At 49.4% G+C, this 15,581-nt stretch overlaps 1 protein-coding gene across 3 annotated transcripts in view; it reads left to right on the forward strand.

Annotated features, from left to right (window-relative positions):
* arap3 (ArfGAP with RhoGAP domain, ankyrin repeat and PH domain 3) overlaps nt 1–15,581 on the forward strand; it is a 51,068-nt gene that overhangs the window by 26,751 nt on the left and 8,736 nt on the right. For 2 of the 3 annotated variants that reach the window (XM_042214689.1, XM_014329706.2), the window contains exons 2-25: nt 2,042–2,204; nt 3,112–4,041; nt 4,417–4,457; nt 5,769–5,851; nt 5,948–6,012; nt 6,170–6,409; nt 6,498–6,620; nt 6,767–6,836; nt 7,158–7,278; nt 8,002–8,186; nt 8,262–8,368; nt 8,661–8,860; nt 9,632–9,717; nt 10,030–10,212; nt 10,953–11,088; nt 11,443–11,547; nt 12,232–12,385; nt 12,465–12,567; nt 12,747–12,945; nt 13,029–13,092; nt 13,172–13,335; nt 14,693–14,905; nt 15,098–15,203; nt 15,343–15,490. In XM_042214689.1, coding sequence (XP_042070623.1) covers nt 2,110–2,204; nt 3,112–4,041; nt 4,417–4,457; nt 5,769–5,851; nt 5,948–6,012; nt 6,170–6,409; nt 6,498–6,620; nt 6,767–6,836; nt 7,158–7,278; nt 8,002–8,186; nt 8,262–8,368; nt 8,661–8,860; nt 9,632–9,717; nt 10,030–10,212; nt 10,953–11,088; nt 11,443–11,547; nt 12,232–12,385; nt 12,465–12,567; nt 12,747–12,945; nt 13,029–13,092; nt 13,172–13,335; nt 14,693–14,905; nt 15,098–15,203; nt 15,343–15,490 — 3,921 coding nt within the window. In that variant the 5' untranslated portion in view covers nt 2,042–2,109. The remainder of the gene's footprint in view (nt 1–2,041; nt 2,205–3,111; nt 4,042–4,416; nt 4,458–5,768; nt 5,852–5,947; nt 6,013–6,169; nt 6,410–6,497; nt 6,621–6,766; nt 6,837–7,157; nt 7,279–8,001; nt 8,187–8,261; nt 8,369–8,660; nt 8,861–9,631; nt 9,718–10,029; nt 10,213–10,952; nt 11,089–11,442; nt 11,548–12,231; nt 12,386–12,464; nt 12,568–12,746; nt 12,946–13,028; nt 13,093–13,171; nt 13,336–14,692; nt 14,906–15,097; nt 15,204–15,342; nt 15,491–15,581) is intronic. The other variant, XM_005948639.3, reaches the window with a different exon arrangement.

The following is a 15,581-nucleotide window of genomic DNA, read 5'->3' on the forward strand; positions in this document are numbered from 1 at the left end:
GAGCGTTTCAGTAGTGTGTGTGAGAGCGTTTCAGTAGTGTGTGTGAGAGCGTTTCAGTAATAATGTCCCTTACGGCACCTCATACAGTGGTGTGCAGGTGGAGTGACAGATGGGTTAAAGATGGGAGTGGGATACATCAGGGATCTGCTCCGAGCCCCTTCTTGTTTGCAGTGCTGATGGACAGGCTGACAGATGAGGTCAGAGAGGAGTCTCTGTGGACGCTGATGTTTGCAGACGACACTGTGATCTGTAGTGAGAGTAAGCTGCAGGTGGAGGAGAGCCTGGAGAGGTGGAGGCATGCTCTGAAGAGATGCAAGACAGAATACATGTGTGAATGAGAGGGTGGATGTGTAAGGAGTACAGAGGGTCAAGGTGATGAGCCTAAATACCTGGGGTCAGCCATCCACATAGACGGAAGAGTCCAGGTAGGGTGGAGTTTGTGGAGGAGGGTATCGGGGCGGATTTGTGACAGGAGGATGGCAGCGACAGTGAAAGGGAAGGTTTAAAGATAGAGCACGATCCAGCACACATGTCAGCACAAGGCATCGAGTCTCAAAATAAAACCAGCTTCAGTCTGTGAGCGTGCGCTGTGACGAGTCCACGGACGCTGCAGATTTCAGCTCTGAGACGAGGCGCTGCAGCTGTCCTGCGTTTTCTTTCCTACTGTTGGTCACCGGCTTCAGTCTGAGGAGACGTCAAAGTATGCATTACTGTGTTATTTATGATACGATCACATTATTGACACAGCATTGATCATGTTGTGTGTCACAGCTGTTGTGTAACGTGTTTCCTGGCTGTGTGGCGGCTGATCTCAGAACAGACGCAGCTTTTGTCTGAAGAGTGGAGGAGGAGGAAAAAGGTCGGCTGGAGGAAGCTGCTGTGACTCACTTCCTCCTCGGCCTTTGTCTTCCTGCAAGACGCTGCAGCCGTGTGTGTTTGTGTGAGTGTGTGTGTGAGTGAGTTATTTTTACTTTGGTGTTAGACACATGTTCTTCTGTCTTTCTCTGAGTGACATTCTGATGCTGACAGAGAGCTCTCCCCAGCTCCATCACACCTGCAGTTTTACTGTCACACCTGGACTTCAGTATATCTGCTGTGTTCACAGGCTCTTATTGTTAAAGGTCCAACAGGAAGCTGCATCTGCTTCTTAGTTGACATCTCCTGAACACATCACAGAGAGGTGACACACACTCTCACACACACACACACACACACACACACACACACACACACACACACACACACACAACAGACACACACCCACACACACACACACAACACACACACACAGACACACACACACACACACACACACACACACTCACACAGACACACACACACACACAACACACACAGACACACACACACACACACTCACACACACACACACACACACACACTGGCAGGATGCAGGGAGCGGCTGAAGTGAGGCGTGCTGCTCCGAGCTGGAGAGTTCTCCTTGTCTCATTGGCTGTGTGTGACTTCCAGCTGTTGATCCAGCAGATGATCCAGATGTGGGTCTGTTCTGGGCCCACAGTTTGTTCCCTGAGTTTTTCCTTGCAGCAGCAGGGGCGTCAGGGTTTCATGGCAGGAACCCTCAGCCTTTATCCCCACAGTAACCCTCTGTCTGATTCTCTGCTGCTGTGCAGAGGTCAAAGGTCAGCCTGCTGCAGACGCAGAGAGACAATCGTACAGCTGTGTCTGCCTGCTGACATCATACTTTCTTCTTCTTCTGTGGTTTTAGTTCTCAGAAAGAGGGGCTCGTGAGCTCCAGAGGTCAAAGGTGACAGTGGTGCCATCTACACGGTGTGTGGAGGCAGTTTGTTAATTGATCTTTAATTAGAGGATGCAGTTCAAAGAAACATTTAACGCCCCCTGCTGGAGGAATGAATGGTTACAGAGGCTGGCTCCTGTTGTGTGTGTGTGTGATCCAGTGTTTCTGGTTTTCTGGTTTCAGTGTGGGGTTAGTGAAGCAGCAGAACTTAAACCAGTTTCTGATGATATCTAAACCAGATCAATCTTTCACCTCTTTCTCTACCAGATGGACGACCGCCATCCGCCACTGCTGTAGGTCAGCAATGGCCCAGGTGTTTCCTGCTGGTGGAGGAGATGAAGCCCAGTCCGGACTCTGTGTTGGTCATCATGGGCTCCCTGGATGGAAGCACGCCGGTTGAGAGGCTGCTTTCTGCGATTCATCTGGAGAGGTCAGGATTGAGGAGTGCAGCATGAAATGGGGGAAAACCGAAACGGCACAATCATCAGATAGTTTGTGTGGCAATGTTGTATCGATACAGGGACTCCAAATATTGATATTCTATTAAATAAGTTAAAATACAGGCGGGGCCTCTCTGTGTGGAGTTTGCATGTTCTCCCCGTGTGTGCGTGAGTTCTCTCTGGCTACTCTGGCTTCCTCCCAAAGTCCAAAGACATGCAGTTAGTGGGGTTAGGTTCACTGGAAACTCTAAATTGCCCACAGGTGCAAATGGTTGTCTGTGCCTATGTGTCATCCCTGTGACAGACTGGTGGCCTGTCCAGGTTGTACCCTGCCTCTGGCCCTAAGACAGCTGGGATAGGCTCCGGCTGGATTGATGGAAATGAACATACTGGAGGGCTCGTTACCTGCACTGCCATCCGGAGATAATGTATACGTACTGAGCTCGCCAAAGCTACCTCCAAACTCAGAGCGAGCCGATGGCTCGGCCACACGAGGAAAATCAGGGCAGCATCCTCCTCACAGCTACAAAAACAGTGTGAGGTTGTCTATGATTGCCATGCATGGTTAGCTTGCGGCTTGTTGCTGCTGCACATTCACCGTTCTGCGATCGCACAGGAGACAACCTGTCTGCGAACAGCCTCAGGCTGACTGCAGTCATTCTCACAGACTGCTTTTGTACTTCAGAAATGCAGACAGATGAAAACACGTGGTCCTCAGTGTGACTGAGTGGGCTCAGCTGCCTACAGAACTGGGTGCACGTGTAACAGTTAAAAATGAACGTCTGTCCATGTCAATAAATGTGATTTTTAACACGTTATCACAGAAACTGACAACCAATCAAAGGGCAGCTCCCATCCAGCCAATCAGAATTACTTCAGGCTTCTGTCTTCCTGCAGGTACCTGGACACCTTCCATCGAGCCGGTCTCCTATTGGCTAGAGACTTCACACACCTTGACAGCGATGCATTGGTCAGTCTGGGCATAACTGCCACAGGACACAGGAAGAGAATCCTACGATTGGTCGGTTACATCGAGAGGACAGAAGGCCAAAGAGCCAATCGGAACGCAGATCTCCCTCGTGACCGCTGTCAGTCAGTTTGTTCTTCGAAGTGTGGTCGCACCGAGTCGCCCCGTCAGGAGGTGATCAGGAACAGCTCTGCTCCCGATCTCGCCGCCATGCTGGCAAACTCCGATGGCGGCAGGCCAACAGTGAAGCCGGTCCCCAAACCGAGAACTGTCTTCAATCGCCGCAGGACTGCGCCCATCCAGTTCACCCCAACACCCGACCCTGCTCCACCCCTACCCAGGAGGCTTTCCCAGGAGTCCATCTGCCTCACTGTGCTGGAAAGTCTGAGCTCAGCGGACATGCCCACAGCAGACAGTGCTTTGACCTCTGACCTCAGTGACAAGGCGCCGTCACCAAGCCGAAGGTCGAGCCATGGGGAGAGAACTGGGAATGGCCGCTGCAGGTCTCTGTCAGACACTGGAGGGTTACCGCCGGTTCCCCCGAGGCTGAACCGCATCGTCCCCCCCGCCTCGATGCAGGGGACTCCTCGCACTTCTTCTTCTTCCCCTGTTCCCACAGAGCATTTGCAGGCGCCGTCCTTCATTTCCTGCACGGGTAGTCATGACAACAGCAGGCTCTCTGGATCCTCCCCCTCCGCTTCTCCCCGAGGAGGAGGCCTAGAGATGGTCTCCAATGAGATATATTGGGGCACGTTACACAGCTCTGCTGCCCCCGGTGGGAAGAGGAATTATTGCAGCCAGCAGTCGGCTCCTCCCACTCCACCCAGACAGACACCTGAGAGGAACTGCGAGAGGAACAGGTTAGTCACCGTGATGCACCAGTATTTGGACCGAGGTACGTTCCAATACTCAGTTTCATTTAGCAAGGTTTGCAACTCGGTCCGAGCGGTCTGAAGTCTGCACCTCCTTTAGCGGAGGAGACACGTTCTTCATGAAAGCATCCCACAATTCATAGCTACAGACCATCTGATCATTCCTAAAAGCAATCATCTGGATGTTTTTGCATTAAAGCATCTTTCCTTCACCTGTATCGAGGTCAAGGAGGATGGGTTAGGAAAAGGAGTTTTTGCGTGTTCGAGCGTACCCCAGGATCCATGATATGTTTGTTAAAAATCAGTTTTTATGTGAAGGCCCAGGCCTGACATGATTCATCATTTTCACTGTGTTTGTTTCAGTGGCAGCACTTTAAGTAACAACTCTTCAGGATCAGCCAGAGGTGAGTTCAGAGCTCTGAGTCGCACAGAACAGCATAAAACCCAGGCAGGTCGAGCCTTGTCTGTAAGCTCTGCCTACAGGAAGACGTCATTACTCGTTTCCTGTCAGCCTGATCGAAACATAAAACTATTTTGTGACTGGTGTGTGAGACTCCTAGTTCCCAAGACAGTGCACGCACACTTGAGAACAATTTTCCCTCTAAGCTGCACGCACGCGCAATTGCGCACTGCTGTCACGGTGTCCGCACACAGAAAATCTGCAATGCACACAAAAAAAAAATCTAACCTGAATTGCAATGAAAATAAATACGTTAACAATTGATTCTGTTTTACAGTGTGAGTTTGTAAGTGACCGGCGACTGGCTGCTCCAGCCAATAATGCGATTCACATTCGTATATACGCAGCTAATCAACGTTGACAGGCTCTGACAGCGTCCTTATGTGCCAACACTGGTGTTTTAGCGAGCAAAGCGGCTGATGTGGAGTGAAGCCACGTTAATGACAACGTGTACAACCATTGGAGATGTGAGCAGGACAGACGGAACAACTGACGAAAAAAGTGTGGACTTTATACCAGTTTTTAAATTGTGTTGATCGGCCACGTAAAACCAGAGTTATGATAAAAATATCTGCAATGTTTGGTTTTGGTTTTCTTCCTGAATACTGTCGTTGTTTATATTTTATATAAAAACTGCCTGTGAGCAAAAACAACACCAAAAAAACCCCACCCTTTCCTATTGGTGGAAAAATGTACCATGTCGACCAATCAAAAAATGATATGGCAACATGGCATTTAGTTGTTTAGGAAGGGGGAAGTTTTAGGAGTGACGGCGGTGTTTTGAGATGTGAGAGATTTGCGTTTAGCACAAATCTTGTGTAGTTAGTGTGTAGTGTAGTCAATAGTTTTGTTGTGTGTGCCAGAACAATGAGGCGACTGCTGAATGTTACAGGTGTTACAGCAGTGATACATCTGCTGCTGTCAGGCCTGCAGGTATCAGGCTGTTGTTCTCCTTTATCTCATAGTGGACAGAAATTATTTTTTGGAGTGGCACAAATAATTTGTGTGGCATCAGATTTGATGCAGAACAGCTGATTGTTCTGTAAATAGTTTGTTTATTTAAAAAACGCCTTGGCTGCATTTTTAGGTAAACAGCTGCAAAAAACTTTGTTGTTTGCAAAACTCAGTTACTTTTTTGAAGAAGTAACTATATAATTAATTGCACACAGTTTATTTTAACTTTGACGTTATCAAATCAGAACAGACAGGGACGGGGCGCAGGTGAATCCTAACTCCAGTCATTTCTGTTTGGCAGCCTCCACGGACGACCCCGAGGACGAGATCAGCCCGTACTGTGAGACTGTTTTCCAGACCCGGAGACATCCTCCTGCCGCTGAGGTCAGACCGCCACTGCTCCTCCCCCTCACTGACAGAGACGCTCTTCTCACTTTCACAGGTCTGATAAAATGTGCTGCTTTGATCATTTATGTGCAGAGCGAGAGAAGCAGACATGAAGGAAGGGAGGCGAGGAAAGAGGAGAAGCACGCAGAGGATCATGGGTAAGGCGGCTACTCATCCTCATGAAACGAGACATAAACGTGGCGTTGGAACCGATTCAAAATGCAGAAACATTTGCACGAATTACTTTAATGGACGTGATGATGTCATGCCCACGCTGTCTGCTTCACGTGCGTTGATAGTTTTTTGTGTTTTCAGGGGTCACAGGTTCTCGTGGACGAAGCGTTTTTCGCAGCCGTTTCACCCCGGGGACTCGGCAGGTTACAGCACTGTGGGAGAAGCTCCACCCTCCCTCCGCTGCCTCTCGCTGCCCCACCACACCCTCCCCTGCGAGGCCGACGAGGACCTTACCATCTCCCCCTACGCCAGTTACACCTCCCTGACCGAGAGAGCCCCGCCCATCATTAGCAGCTGGCTGGACAAGCTGTCTCCGCAGGGGTGCGTTTGTTTCACACAGCTGATGGGGCCTGGATGTGGGAGGAGACTCTAAGTCTGACCCTGTTCTCTCTGTCTTTGTGGTTGGCAGGGGTCAGAGGTCATCTCTGCCCGTTCTGCTGTGTGTCCTTCTGTCTGCTCCTCCCTGTGTCTCCTTCCTCCTGAGGACATGCCTCTGCCTCGTCACTGTCCTTTCCTCCTCTTCCTACACTCGGTGTGTTTCCTTCCTTTCTCCTCTGCTTCCTTCCTTCCTTCCCTTACTGAAAGTCACTCAGTGTGGTGGAATTGGATGAAACCTAAATGTGTCTCCTCTTTTGTGTAAGTGGTAATGTGACCCTGGTGTGTGTTTGTGTTTTTCAGGAACTATGTTTTCCAGAAACGCTTCGTGAAGTTTGACGGCAAAAACTTGATGTACTTCGGCAGTGAGAAGGTACTCAGATCTTTATGATGTTGCCACCGTCCTCGTGGGACGAGCTTAGAATTTCTCATCCTGCAGGTCAGAGGCGTCGGTCACTCTGTGCCCTGCGTTCAGCCTGTCAGGCTTCGTGTTCCTAACGTAACAGTCACCCCGACAGGTTCAGGAGGGTGGGCCCTTGTTAGCATCCTCTCATTAAGCTCCTGAACATTTCAGAGCTTTATTGATCCCAGCAGAAGAAAGACAAAAAAAAGGAAACACTGCTATCACCGGAGCTTGTCGCCCTGCTGACCGCACAGTTTGGACTCATCTCCTCTGACCTGTTCTCTGTTTCAGGACGCCTACCCAAAAGGAGTCATCCCATTGGCTGCCATCCAGATGGCCCGTCCAGCCAAAGACAATAAATTTGAAATTGTGACGAGTCACCGGATCTTTGTGTTCAGGACGGATAACGAAGGTAAACACACGACATCAGATTCTCTGATTTTTCTCTTCTTGTTGTAAACGTTTTCCCAATAAAAACACAAAATGCAACAAAATTGAAGCGCCTTGAGGCGACTTTTGTTGTGATTTGGCGCTATATAAATAAAATTGAATTGAATTGAATTGAATTGAAAATTCAAGGTTGATGATAATGATGGTGTTGATGATGATGGTGGGGGTGATGATGGTGGGGGTGATGATGATGATGGGGGGATGATGATGATGGTGGTAATGATATGTGATGACATGGTTGTGATGTGAAGATGATGATGATTAAAGCGCCTTAAGGCGACTGTTTTGATCTCATGCTGTATGATAGTGATGATGACGATGATAAAGATGATGATGACGATGATGGTGGTTGTGATGATGATGATGATCATCATCATCACAACCACCATCATCGTCATCATGACCATGATAGTGATGATGATGATGATGATGGTCGTGCTGATGGTCATGATGATGATGATTGTGGTGGTGATGATGATGATGATGATGATGATGATGGTTGTGATGATGATGGTTGTGATGAGATGATGGTCGTGATGATGATGTTGGTCGTGAAGATGATGATGATTATGGTGATGATGATGATGATGATGGTCGTGACGATGATGATGGTGGTATTGACCATAATGATGATGATGATGCTGTTGATGATGGCAAAGCAGTTGATGTGTTTCCTGTGCGTCAGTGCTGCGGCGGCGCTGGGTGTCCACACTGCAGGAACACGTCAGAGATCAGCTGGTGTTTGGACGGCGGCGTTTTGGTCCTGGAGCTCACTGCCAGAAACATGGGGGCCTGGAACTCAAAGGAACAAAATCCAAAGTGTACGCTGCCATCAACACGGACCAGATCTGGCTCTACAAGAGCGAGCAGGTGAGGGCGCCACCAGTTGACTTCCTGTGACTTTCTCAGGGTCCTGTGACTATTTCACTTCCCATGTTTCTCCAGTGTTTCCGTAACGGCATCGGCATCACGGTGATCGAAGCTCGCGGAGCAACGATCCGAGATGGAAAACACAAGAGCTTCGACCTCATCACGCCGTATAAAACTTTCAGGTGGGTGAGTTGAAGCTCAGCTCAGCTGCTGCTTGATTTTGTCAGTACTGTCTGCAGTTACCAGCCTCGCTGACGCTGCATCAATCAAACTCTTGAAAAAGACTCAGGTTTGAGTCTCTGGGCTTTCCTGCTCTACAGATCAAACTGAGTCCTGCCCTCAGCAGCGGGTCGCTGAATGAGAAAAATCTCTTATTGTCCCACACAGTTGGAGTTCTGAGTAATTCTGTTTTAATAAGAATGCTGAGACAAACAATGTAGATGTCGTTAAATGACCTTTGCTGCGCCTCCTCAGCTTCACCGCAGACTCAGACCGGGACAAACGGGACTGGATGGAGGCACTGCAGGAGGCGATCGCAGAGACTCTGTCAGATTACGAGGTGGCCGAGAAAATCTGGTCCAACCGCTCCAACAGGATGTGCGCGGACTGCAAGGCCCTGAACCCCGACTGGGCCTCCATCAACCTGTGTGTGGTCATCTGCAAGAACTGCGCAGGTACGACCTGCTCTCGAGGCTCGACATCTTCACTGATACCAGAGTCAGAGTCCTCTTTCTCTGCTGTCAGTTTAGCTTTGATCTAATGACGGCGGCGGTCAGCTGTCAGCTAACATGAGCTAGCATGACAGAAACACATTTACAACTTGCAGCAAAAGCCTACATTTCATCTCATCCGCCCATCCATCTTTTATTTACAGTCTGTGTCATCACACAGAGAGAAGCACACTGACTCACATTATCTGGGACATCTGGTTAGGCAGGCCAGATGTTATCTCTTACCTGTCACAACAGGTAACAGTGGCCCAGTAACATTCCCAACAAGCAGCAACTAACAAAGCAGAAATGTAACCAACAACAACTGTAAGAACCTAACAACACGCACACACGCACGCACACACAGGTTCCCCACAGATCACCAGGGAAGCTGCTCTGAAGTCAGGAGGTCAGCATGGAGACCTGCAGCAGAAAGAAAAACACCACATGTTGAAGGTGAGGTTGTTTCTGTGGCTCACTGAAAATATCAGGCCAATAAACACACCTGCACAGGTAAACAGGAGCCTGTTTACCTGTGCAGACACGAATCACTGCAGGTGAAACTGCCACTTAGGAGACAAGTCTGTTAAGACTGCAAGATCGTCACCAGGTGATACATTGGTATTGTGCTAGTGTTTGGAGAAGTCAGTGATGAAACACACCAGTGTGTGTCACAGCTGTGTTTCCCACTGTGTGTGTGTGTGTGTGTGTGTGTGTGTGTGTGTGTGTGTGTAGGCCAGCACAGAGGGCTGGGCACGATGGTCTCCAAGGTTCAGAGTCTGAAACTGGACACGAGCGTGTGGAGCAACGAGATCGTTCAGGTGAGAGCGGCTTCAGGTGGCCTCTCGATCTGAGGTTGGTGTCAGTGCGGCTCTCTGCTGTTACAGGCTTTCAGCTGTAGGGGGGTTAGTGGCAGGTGTAGTCTAACATCCACCTTTTCTTATGAAGTATTCACCTGTAAAGGTGGAAAAGCTTATTAAAGGACACTGAAGCTACTGAGAATGTGACAGAGAAGCTCTAAAGTACCAGCTCGGAGCAGCCGGTTCAGGACCAGCATTCACAGACGCCTGAAAGCAGAGCCGTGCTGTTGTGTTTGTTTGTTTGCTTATACTGTGTGTATGTTTGTGGGCCAGCTCTTCATCATGCTGGGGAACGACCGGGCCAACGACTTCTGGGCAGCCCGTCTGTCCGTCTCTGAGGAGTTGGACTGCGATGCGTCGGCTGAGCAGAGGAGAGAGTTCATCGCCCAGAAGTATCGCGAGGGTCGATACCGCCTTGCCCACCCGGCGTTCAGCAGCCAGGAGGAGCTGCTCAAGGTTTGCCCGACTGCTTTCATGAAATAAATACACTTAATGTTGGCATGCTGGGGTGAGAAGGGCCACAACAGGACGGGTCACAAAGGTTCGTGCGTGAAATAGCTTCATGCAGCTTTAACTACAGCTGCATGCAGCTGCAACTGTGAACATAACTGAAGCTGGTTAGGACGCTGTAATGCACACATGTGGTGTGTGCGGTGTGGTGCTGGGAGAGCGCGTCAGCCTCATAGATCGTAATGTTGTAGATGAGGTCAGACTCAGACCGCAGCAAATCATAAGCAGCTGCTCTTTGTGTGGGGGGAGCCTTTTTCCAGAGTGCACAGGGGCTCAGCGACCAAATGTTTAAAGCATCAGAGACGAAGATAAAAGCAGCCGATAGATAAAAACAGGAGGCTTTGACTCACTCACACCTTTCATCTAAAAAAACTTCTGCATCAAAAGGTCAAAGGTTACCCTGATCAGCTGACATGCTGATCCAAACATTTAAAGCCTTAATAAACAATCACGAAACAGAATCACAGCAGCACAGCCATGAGTCTGTCTCAGACACGCAGACACTGAGTTACTGTCAGTCTATAGTACATCTGTGACATCATCAGAAGATGGCTCCTGCATTTGTGTGTCCGGGTTCGCAGGGCCTGAGGTTTCCATGGCAGCAAACAGCAATAACAACGATGATGATGGTGATAGTGTGCAGAGATGGTTCTGGTGTTGACGATGATGCTTCGTGTCTCCAACAGGTTCTGTGTTCAGCCGTCTCTGAGCAGACTCTCCTGAAAACGGTGACTCAGATTTTCTCAGAGGCGGAGTCAGCTCACCTTGCCAACGACTCCAACGGCCGCCACCCCCACCTAGCGGATCACTGCAGCACATCAGGTTGGACTCTACTGTGCTCTGCTGTACTCTAATGCACTCTGCAGTGTTGAGCTGCGAGGAAGCAGGGCGTTGTATTTGATCCGATTAAATTCAACATGTGAAGTCGGTGACTGAGCTCGGTGCGGAGCAGCGTTGGCGCTGAAGGTCAGCCGCTCCGTTATCAGCGCTGTCCTGCAGGGAGGCTTTCTCCCTGTCACGCTCGGCTTCACTGAGCAGTTTTCCGAGTGTTGGCTCAGCAGAAGAACACCTGCGTCAGTGTCAGTTTGCTCCAGACGCAGCAGTGCAATATTTCTCTTTCGTTGATGTGATTGGCTGACGGTGTTTATCTGATAATGTTGTGCTTTTATCGGTCAGATCCCAGCGTCTACGATGAAATCATGCAGCCGGTTCTTCACTCTGGGTACCTCTACAAGTCGAGCTCTGCCAACAGAGGAACAATGTCCAGAAAAAACAGAGAAGGTAGGAAGAGGCGGGGTCAGAGGGTTTAAGGTTTAAACAGTCCTCAGATCAGAACAAAGAGGCCTCCAACACCTGCCAAAATTCACCCAAACCAAAAACTGTCAGAGACGTTTTCAGGTCTTCAGCAGGTTTCTGCTTCAGTGTTCAGGCTCAGAGCACAGGGCGGGATGTTAGCTGTGTTAGCTCACAAAGGCTGCTGGCTTGGTAGCACAGACCAGGACGTTGTAGCACGAGCTTGAAATGTGGTGTTTTTTAACGTCATCTCTTTTCAAACATCTCGTTTCCCACAACATAAGGATTATCTGATTTCTGAGCAGTGCTGACAAAGTAAAAGTTGCTCCTTAGACGTTTATTCAGATTGTGGTTTTGTTTCGTCCCGACGGCTGAAGCGCAGCTTCCAAACTCCATCAGATTCTCTGAGCCGTGTGCGCACTGGCAGCAAACACAAAGGAATTCTGGGAATTCTTGTGGAATTTGAGGCTACGCTGATACGATAACAATCAGAGCAGACTACAGCCACTCTGTAGCATCGTGACGTAGCTGTCGACGTATGCAGAATCATTTGTGGCACTGACAGTTTGCTTCACCGCCCGCCTGTGAGCAGCACTAATGTTGCAGATGAAGAGGAGGGGAATGAACATTCATAGCTGAGTCTCGTGTAAAATTCTCTGTTCTCATCATCAGACTTCCAGAAGTTCTGGTGCTCGGTGGATCAGTCTCTGGTCTTCTACGAGTCGGATCGATCAGCTGATCCCAGCCTGCAGATCAGCGCTAAAGACATCGTGTGTTTGGGCGTCAGTCGACCCGACTCCTCCAACAACAACGGATTCATTGACAGGTTTTTATTCGCCGAGCTCCACGGTTAAACGGAAAGCTCAGATGGTCAGCCTGGTCAAACTCAAACTTTTCTCCCTCAGGTTTCGTTACACCTTCGAGTTGTATCTGACGTCGGAGAAACTCTTTCAGTTTGGCTTGGAAGCGTCCGACGAGCTGCACAGCTGGACCAAAGCCATCGGAAAGGTCTGCGCCGCATTTCGTCTGCGTCCTCCTCACAGAGCAGCTGAACACGTTTGTTCTGCTGTTCATGTTACAAACAATCAAATAAATAATGTTACAAAATTGTTCTAACACAAAATATTTTCCCTAAAAACTTCCTTGAATAAAAAACTAATCCATGTTTGTGCTGTGACCGTCACCAGGCTGCCACGCCACTCAGCTGTCACTGCCTGCTGACCCGAGAGTTTGAACGGGTCGGGCTTCTACGGTACCGGGCGATGCTGGACCCTCAGCAGTGGAAGGAGGCTTACTTTGTCCTGCAGAAGTCCAACCTGTTCATCTGTCCCCGCAACGACGGCGCCGCCGAGGACATCATCAACCTCAACCGCCTGCAGGAGCTGAGTATGTGTGCTGGTCCCCGTCCGGGTCCTGATGAATAGTTCTGATGGAGTCTGATTGTTATTGACGGAGCTCTCTGTGTTCAGGTATCACCTCCGAGATGGAGAACCAGGAGAAGAAAGACATCCTGGTCCTGGTGGAAAAAGGAAGGTGAGTGTTTGTCTGGTCCAGGCTTCAGTTTGTTGTCTGCTTCACATTTTGACGCACATGCGTTCGGTGTTCCCGTCAGAACGCTCCACCTGCAGGGCGTCGGTCGCGCAGACTTCTCTCTGTGGTACTCCGACATTCAGCGAGCAGCCGGCGGTAAAGGAAACGCTCTGAGAGACCAGCAGATGAGCAGGAACGACATCCCCATCATCGTGGACAGCTGCATCGCCTTCATCACACAGTACGGTGAGGAAGACTGACAGACAGACTTTCCTTGTTGGTAAGGCTTGGGGTTAGGAGACTGTAGCTACGCCACTGTGGGCTCTGCTGCTGATGGAGGATCGTCTGATTAAACTGAACTGAAGAGGTGGAGGAAGCTTCAGGTCTCAATGGTGACAGGACAGTGAACAGAGCCTCTAACCCTCCTCAGGTCATTTTAAATAAATGAAAGTTTTTGGAAAAATGCACTTCTGAAGTACTTTTATGGCACCGTGCTCACTCACTCGTGAGCTGCTGCAACATGAATCAAATGGCTGAATTGCCACCTCAGCATGCAGGCAGCTTCTATAGAGTCTTGCTAATGACCTGCTAGCTGTATTCAGGTGTGTTGCAGCAGGGACACATGGAAAAGTTTCAGGACAGCGGCCCTCGAGGACTGGAGTTTGAGTTAGACGATACAGTCCACATACTTCCTTTTGACCCTGGGGCCTAACCATGTAAACACTGGATTTCAAAGGATGTGAAGACCTTTTATTCGCTCACACATGAGAAAACGATCATTTAAAGACTGATTATCATCTTAATAATTCAGACTATTTTAGATATCTCCAATTGAGGACCTACTTCCAGCAGAACATTGTCACCAGAACTGATCTATATGATCCAATACTGATCCTTCTTCGTGGAAACAGGTAAGGCTGCGAGGGTTTTGACAAAGAAGCCTCACTCTACGGGCTGTGATAAAGAAAATGAAGGAAACATTTCAATATTAAATGAAGAATCGTTGGACGAATGTTCGTCCTTGTGGAAATGTACAAATTCCAGTATATGTCCAGCTGGAAATGTCTGATGCGTTTTTTCATCTGGACACAGGTACACTGTTGGAGGTTAGGTGGGCCGTTGGCACATGTTTTGGGGCTTCCCTATTATTAAACCCGTTTGGCTTGAGTAAAACTTTAGTCAGTATATTTAAGGTAAATAACATACCTTTATAATTTTCTACCATACTCGTCTGCTGGGAAAGGTGCTTCTAGCAGGTGATTAACCCAAGCAAACCTGCGCTCCTCCCCGATGAGCTGCTTGAGTTTAGGAGGAGGAGGAGCAGTGTGTTAGATGCATTGTGAAGCCTGAACCTCACTGCACGGTTCTTCTGCCGTTGTCATCAGGACGACTTCCTGCCGGGTTGAACTTGGCGTGTTTTTCCCTGCAGGATGTTTTAGAGCCAGAAGAAAAACCCTGCAGAACAGCTTATGTGTGATTTTACTGTTTCTGCTGATAAATGATGTGCTCAGATGTGATGAAAGGGGCACACAGCTCTGTTCCCCTGGTTTCTCATGTCAGGATAACAGAGCCGTGTGACCGAAGCCGTTCTGGGTCTGTGCAGGTCTGGGTCACGAAGGCATCTACAGGAAGAACGGAGCCAAATCCAGGATCAAGCTGCTGATGGAGGAGTTCCGCAGAGACGCTCGAAACGTCAAGCTGCGGATCGGGGACCACTTCATCGAGGACGTGACCGACGTACTGAAGAGGTTCTTCAGAGAGATCGATGACCCAATCTTCATGGTCGACCTCCACCCACTGTGGCAGGAAGCTGCCAGTGAGTCCACCTTTCTTCTGAGCGGTGCTTCTGCTGTCAGAGTTCAGGTCCAGACCACAACCCGAACATCACCTGGTTTTACTTAGATTTCAGGGACGGTCGGCGGTACACCTTCAGCTGATTGTAATTTGTCTAAATGAGTGATTGGTGTGAGTGATTGGTGTCTGTAACGAGTTTGTTCTTCATGCTTAGAAATCCCTCAGAGGCGTGCGAGGCTGGACCGTTACAAAGACATCATCTGCACTCTACCCCGAGTCAACCGGACCACCCTGGCTGCTCTCATCAGTCACCTGTACAGGTGAGCTCCCTAAGAAGCTGCACCGGTTACACCTGGTGGGGGTGGGGCTTAGGAACTTGCCTTTTTGTAGAAAACAGCAGGTGAGTGTAGAACACTGAGCCAAACGATGAGTCTAAAGAGGTTACCTGCGGTTCTTCAGGGTCCAGAAGTGCGCAGATCTGAACCAGATGTGCACCAAGAACCTATCGCTGCTCTTCGCTCCAAGTCTGTTCCAGACGGATGGGAAAGGTGAGCATGAGGTGAAGATCGTGGAGGACCTGATAGACAACTACCTGTACGTCTTTGAAGTGAGTAAGCCGTAGGGGCACGCCAGAACGTTCTCCTGTGTGTGACGTTCTCCTCTCTGTGTCATGTTCCCCCGTGTGTGACGTTCTCCTG

The sequence above is a fragment of the Haplochromis burtoni genome, unplaced genomic scaffold (genome assembly GCF_018398535.1).
Source record: "Haplochromis burtoni strain Fernald_Lab_line unplaced genomic scaffold, NCSU_Asbu1 Contig_601, whole genome shotgun sequence".
Lineage (NCBI taxonomy): Eukaryota > Metazoa > Chordata > Actinopteri > Cichliformes > Cichlidae > Haplochromis > Haplochromis burtoni.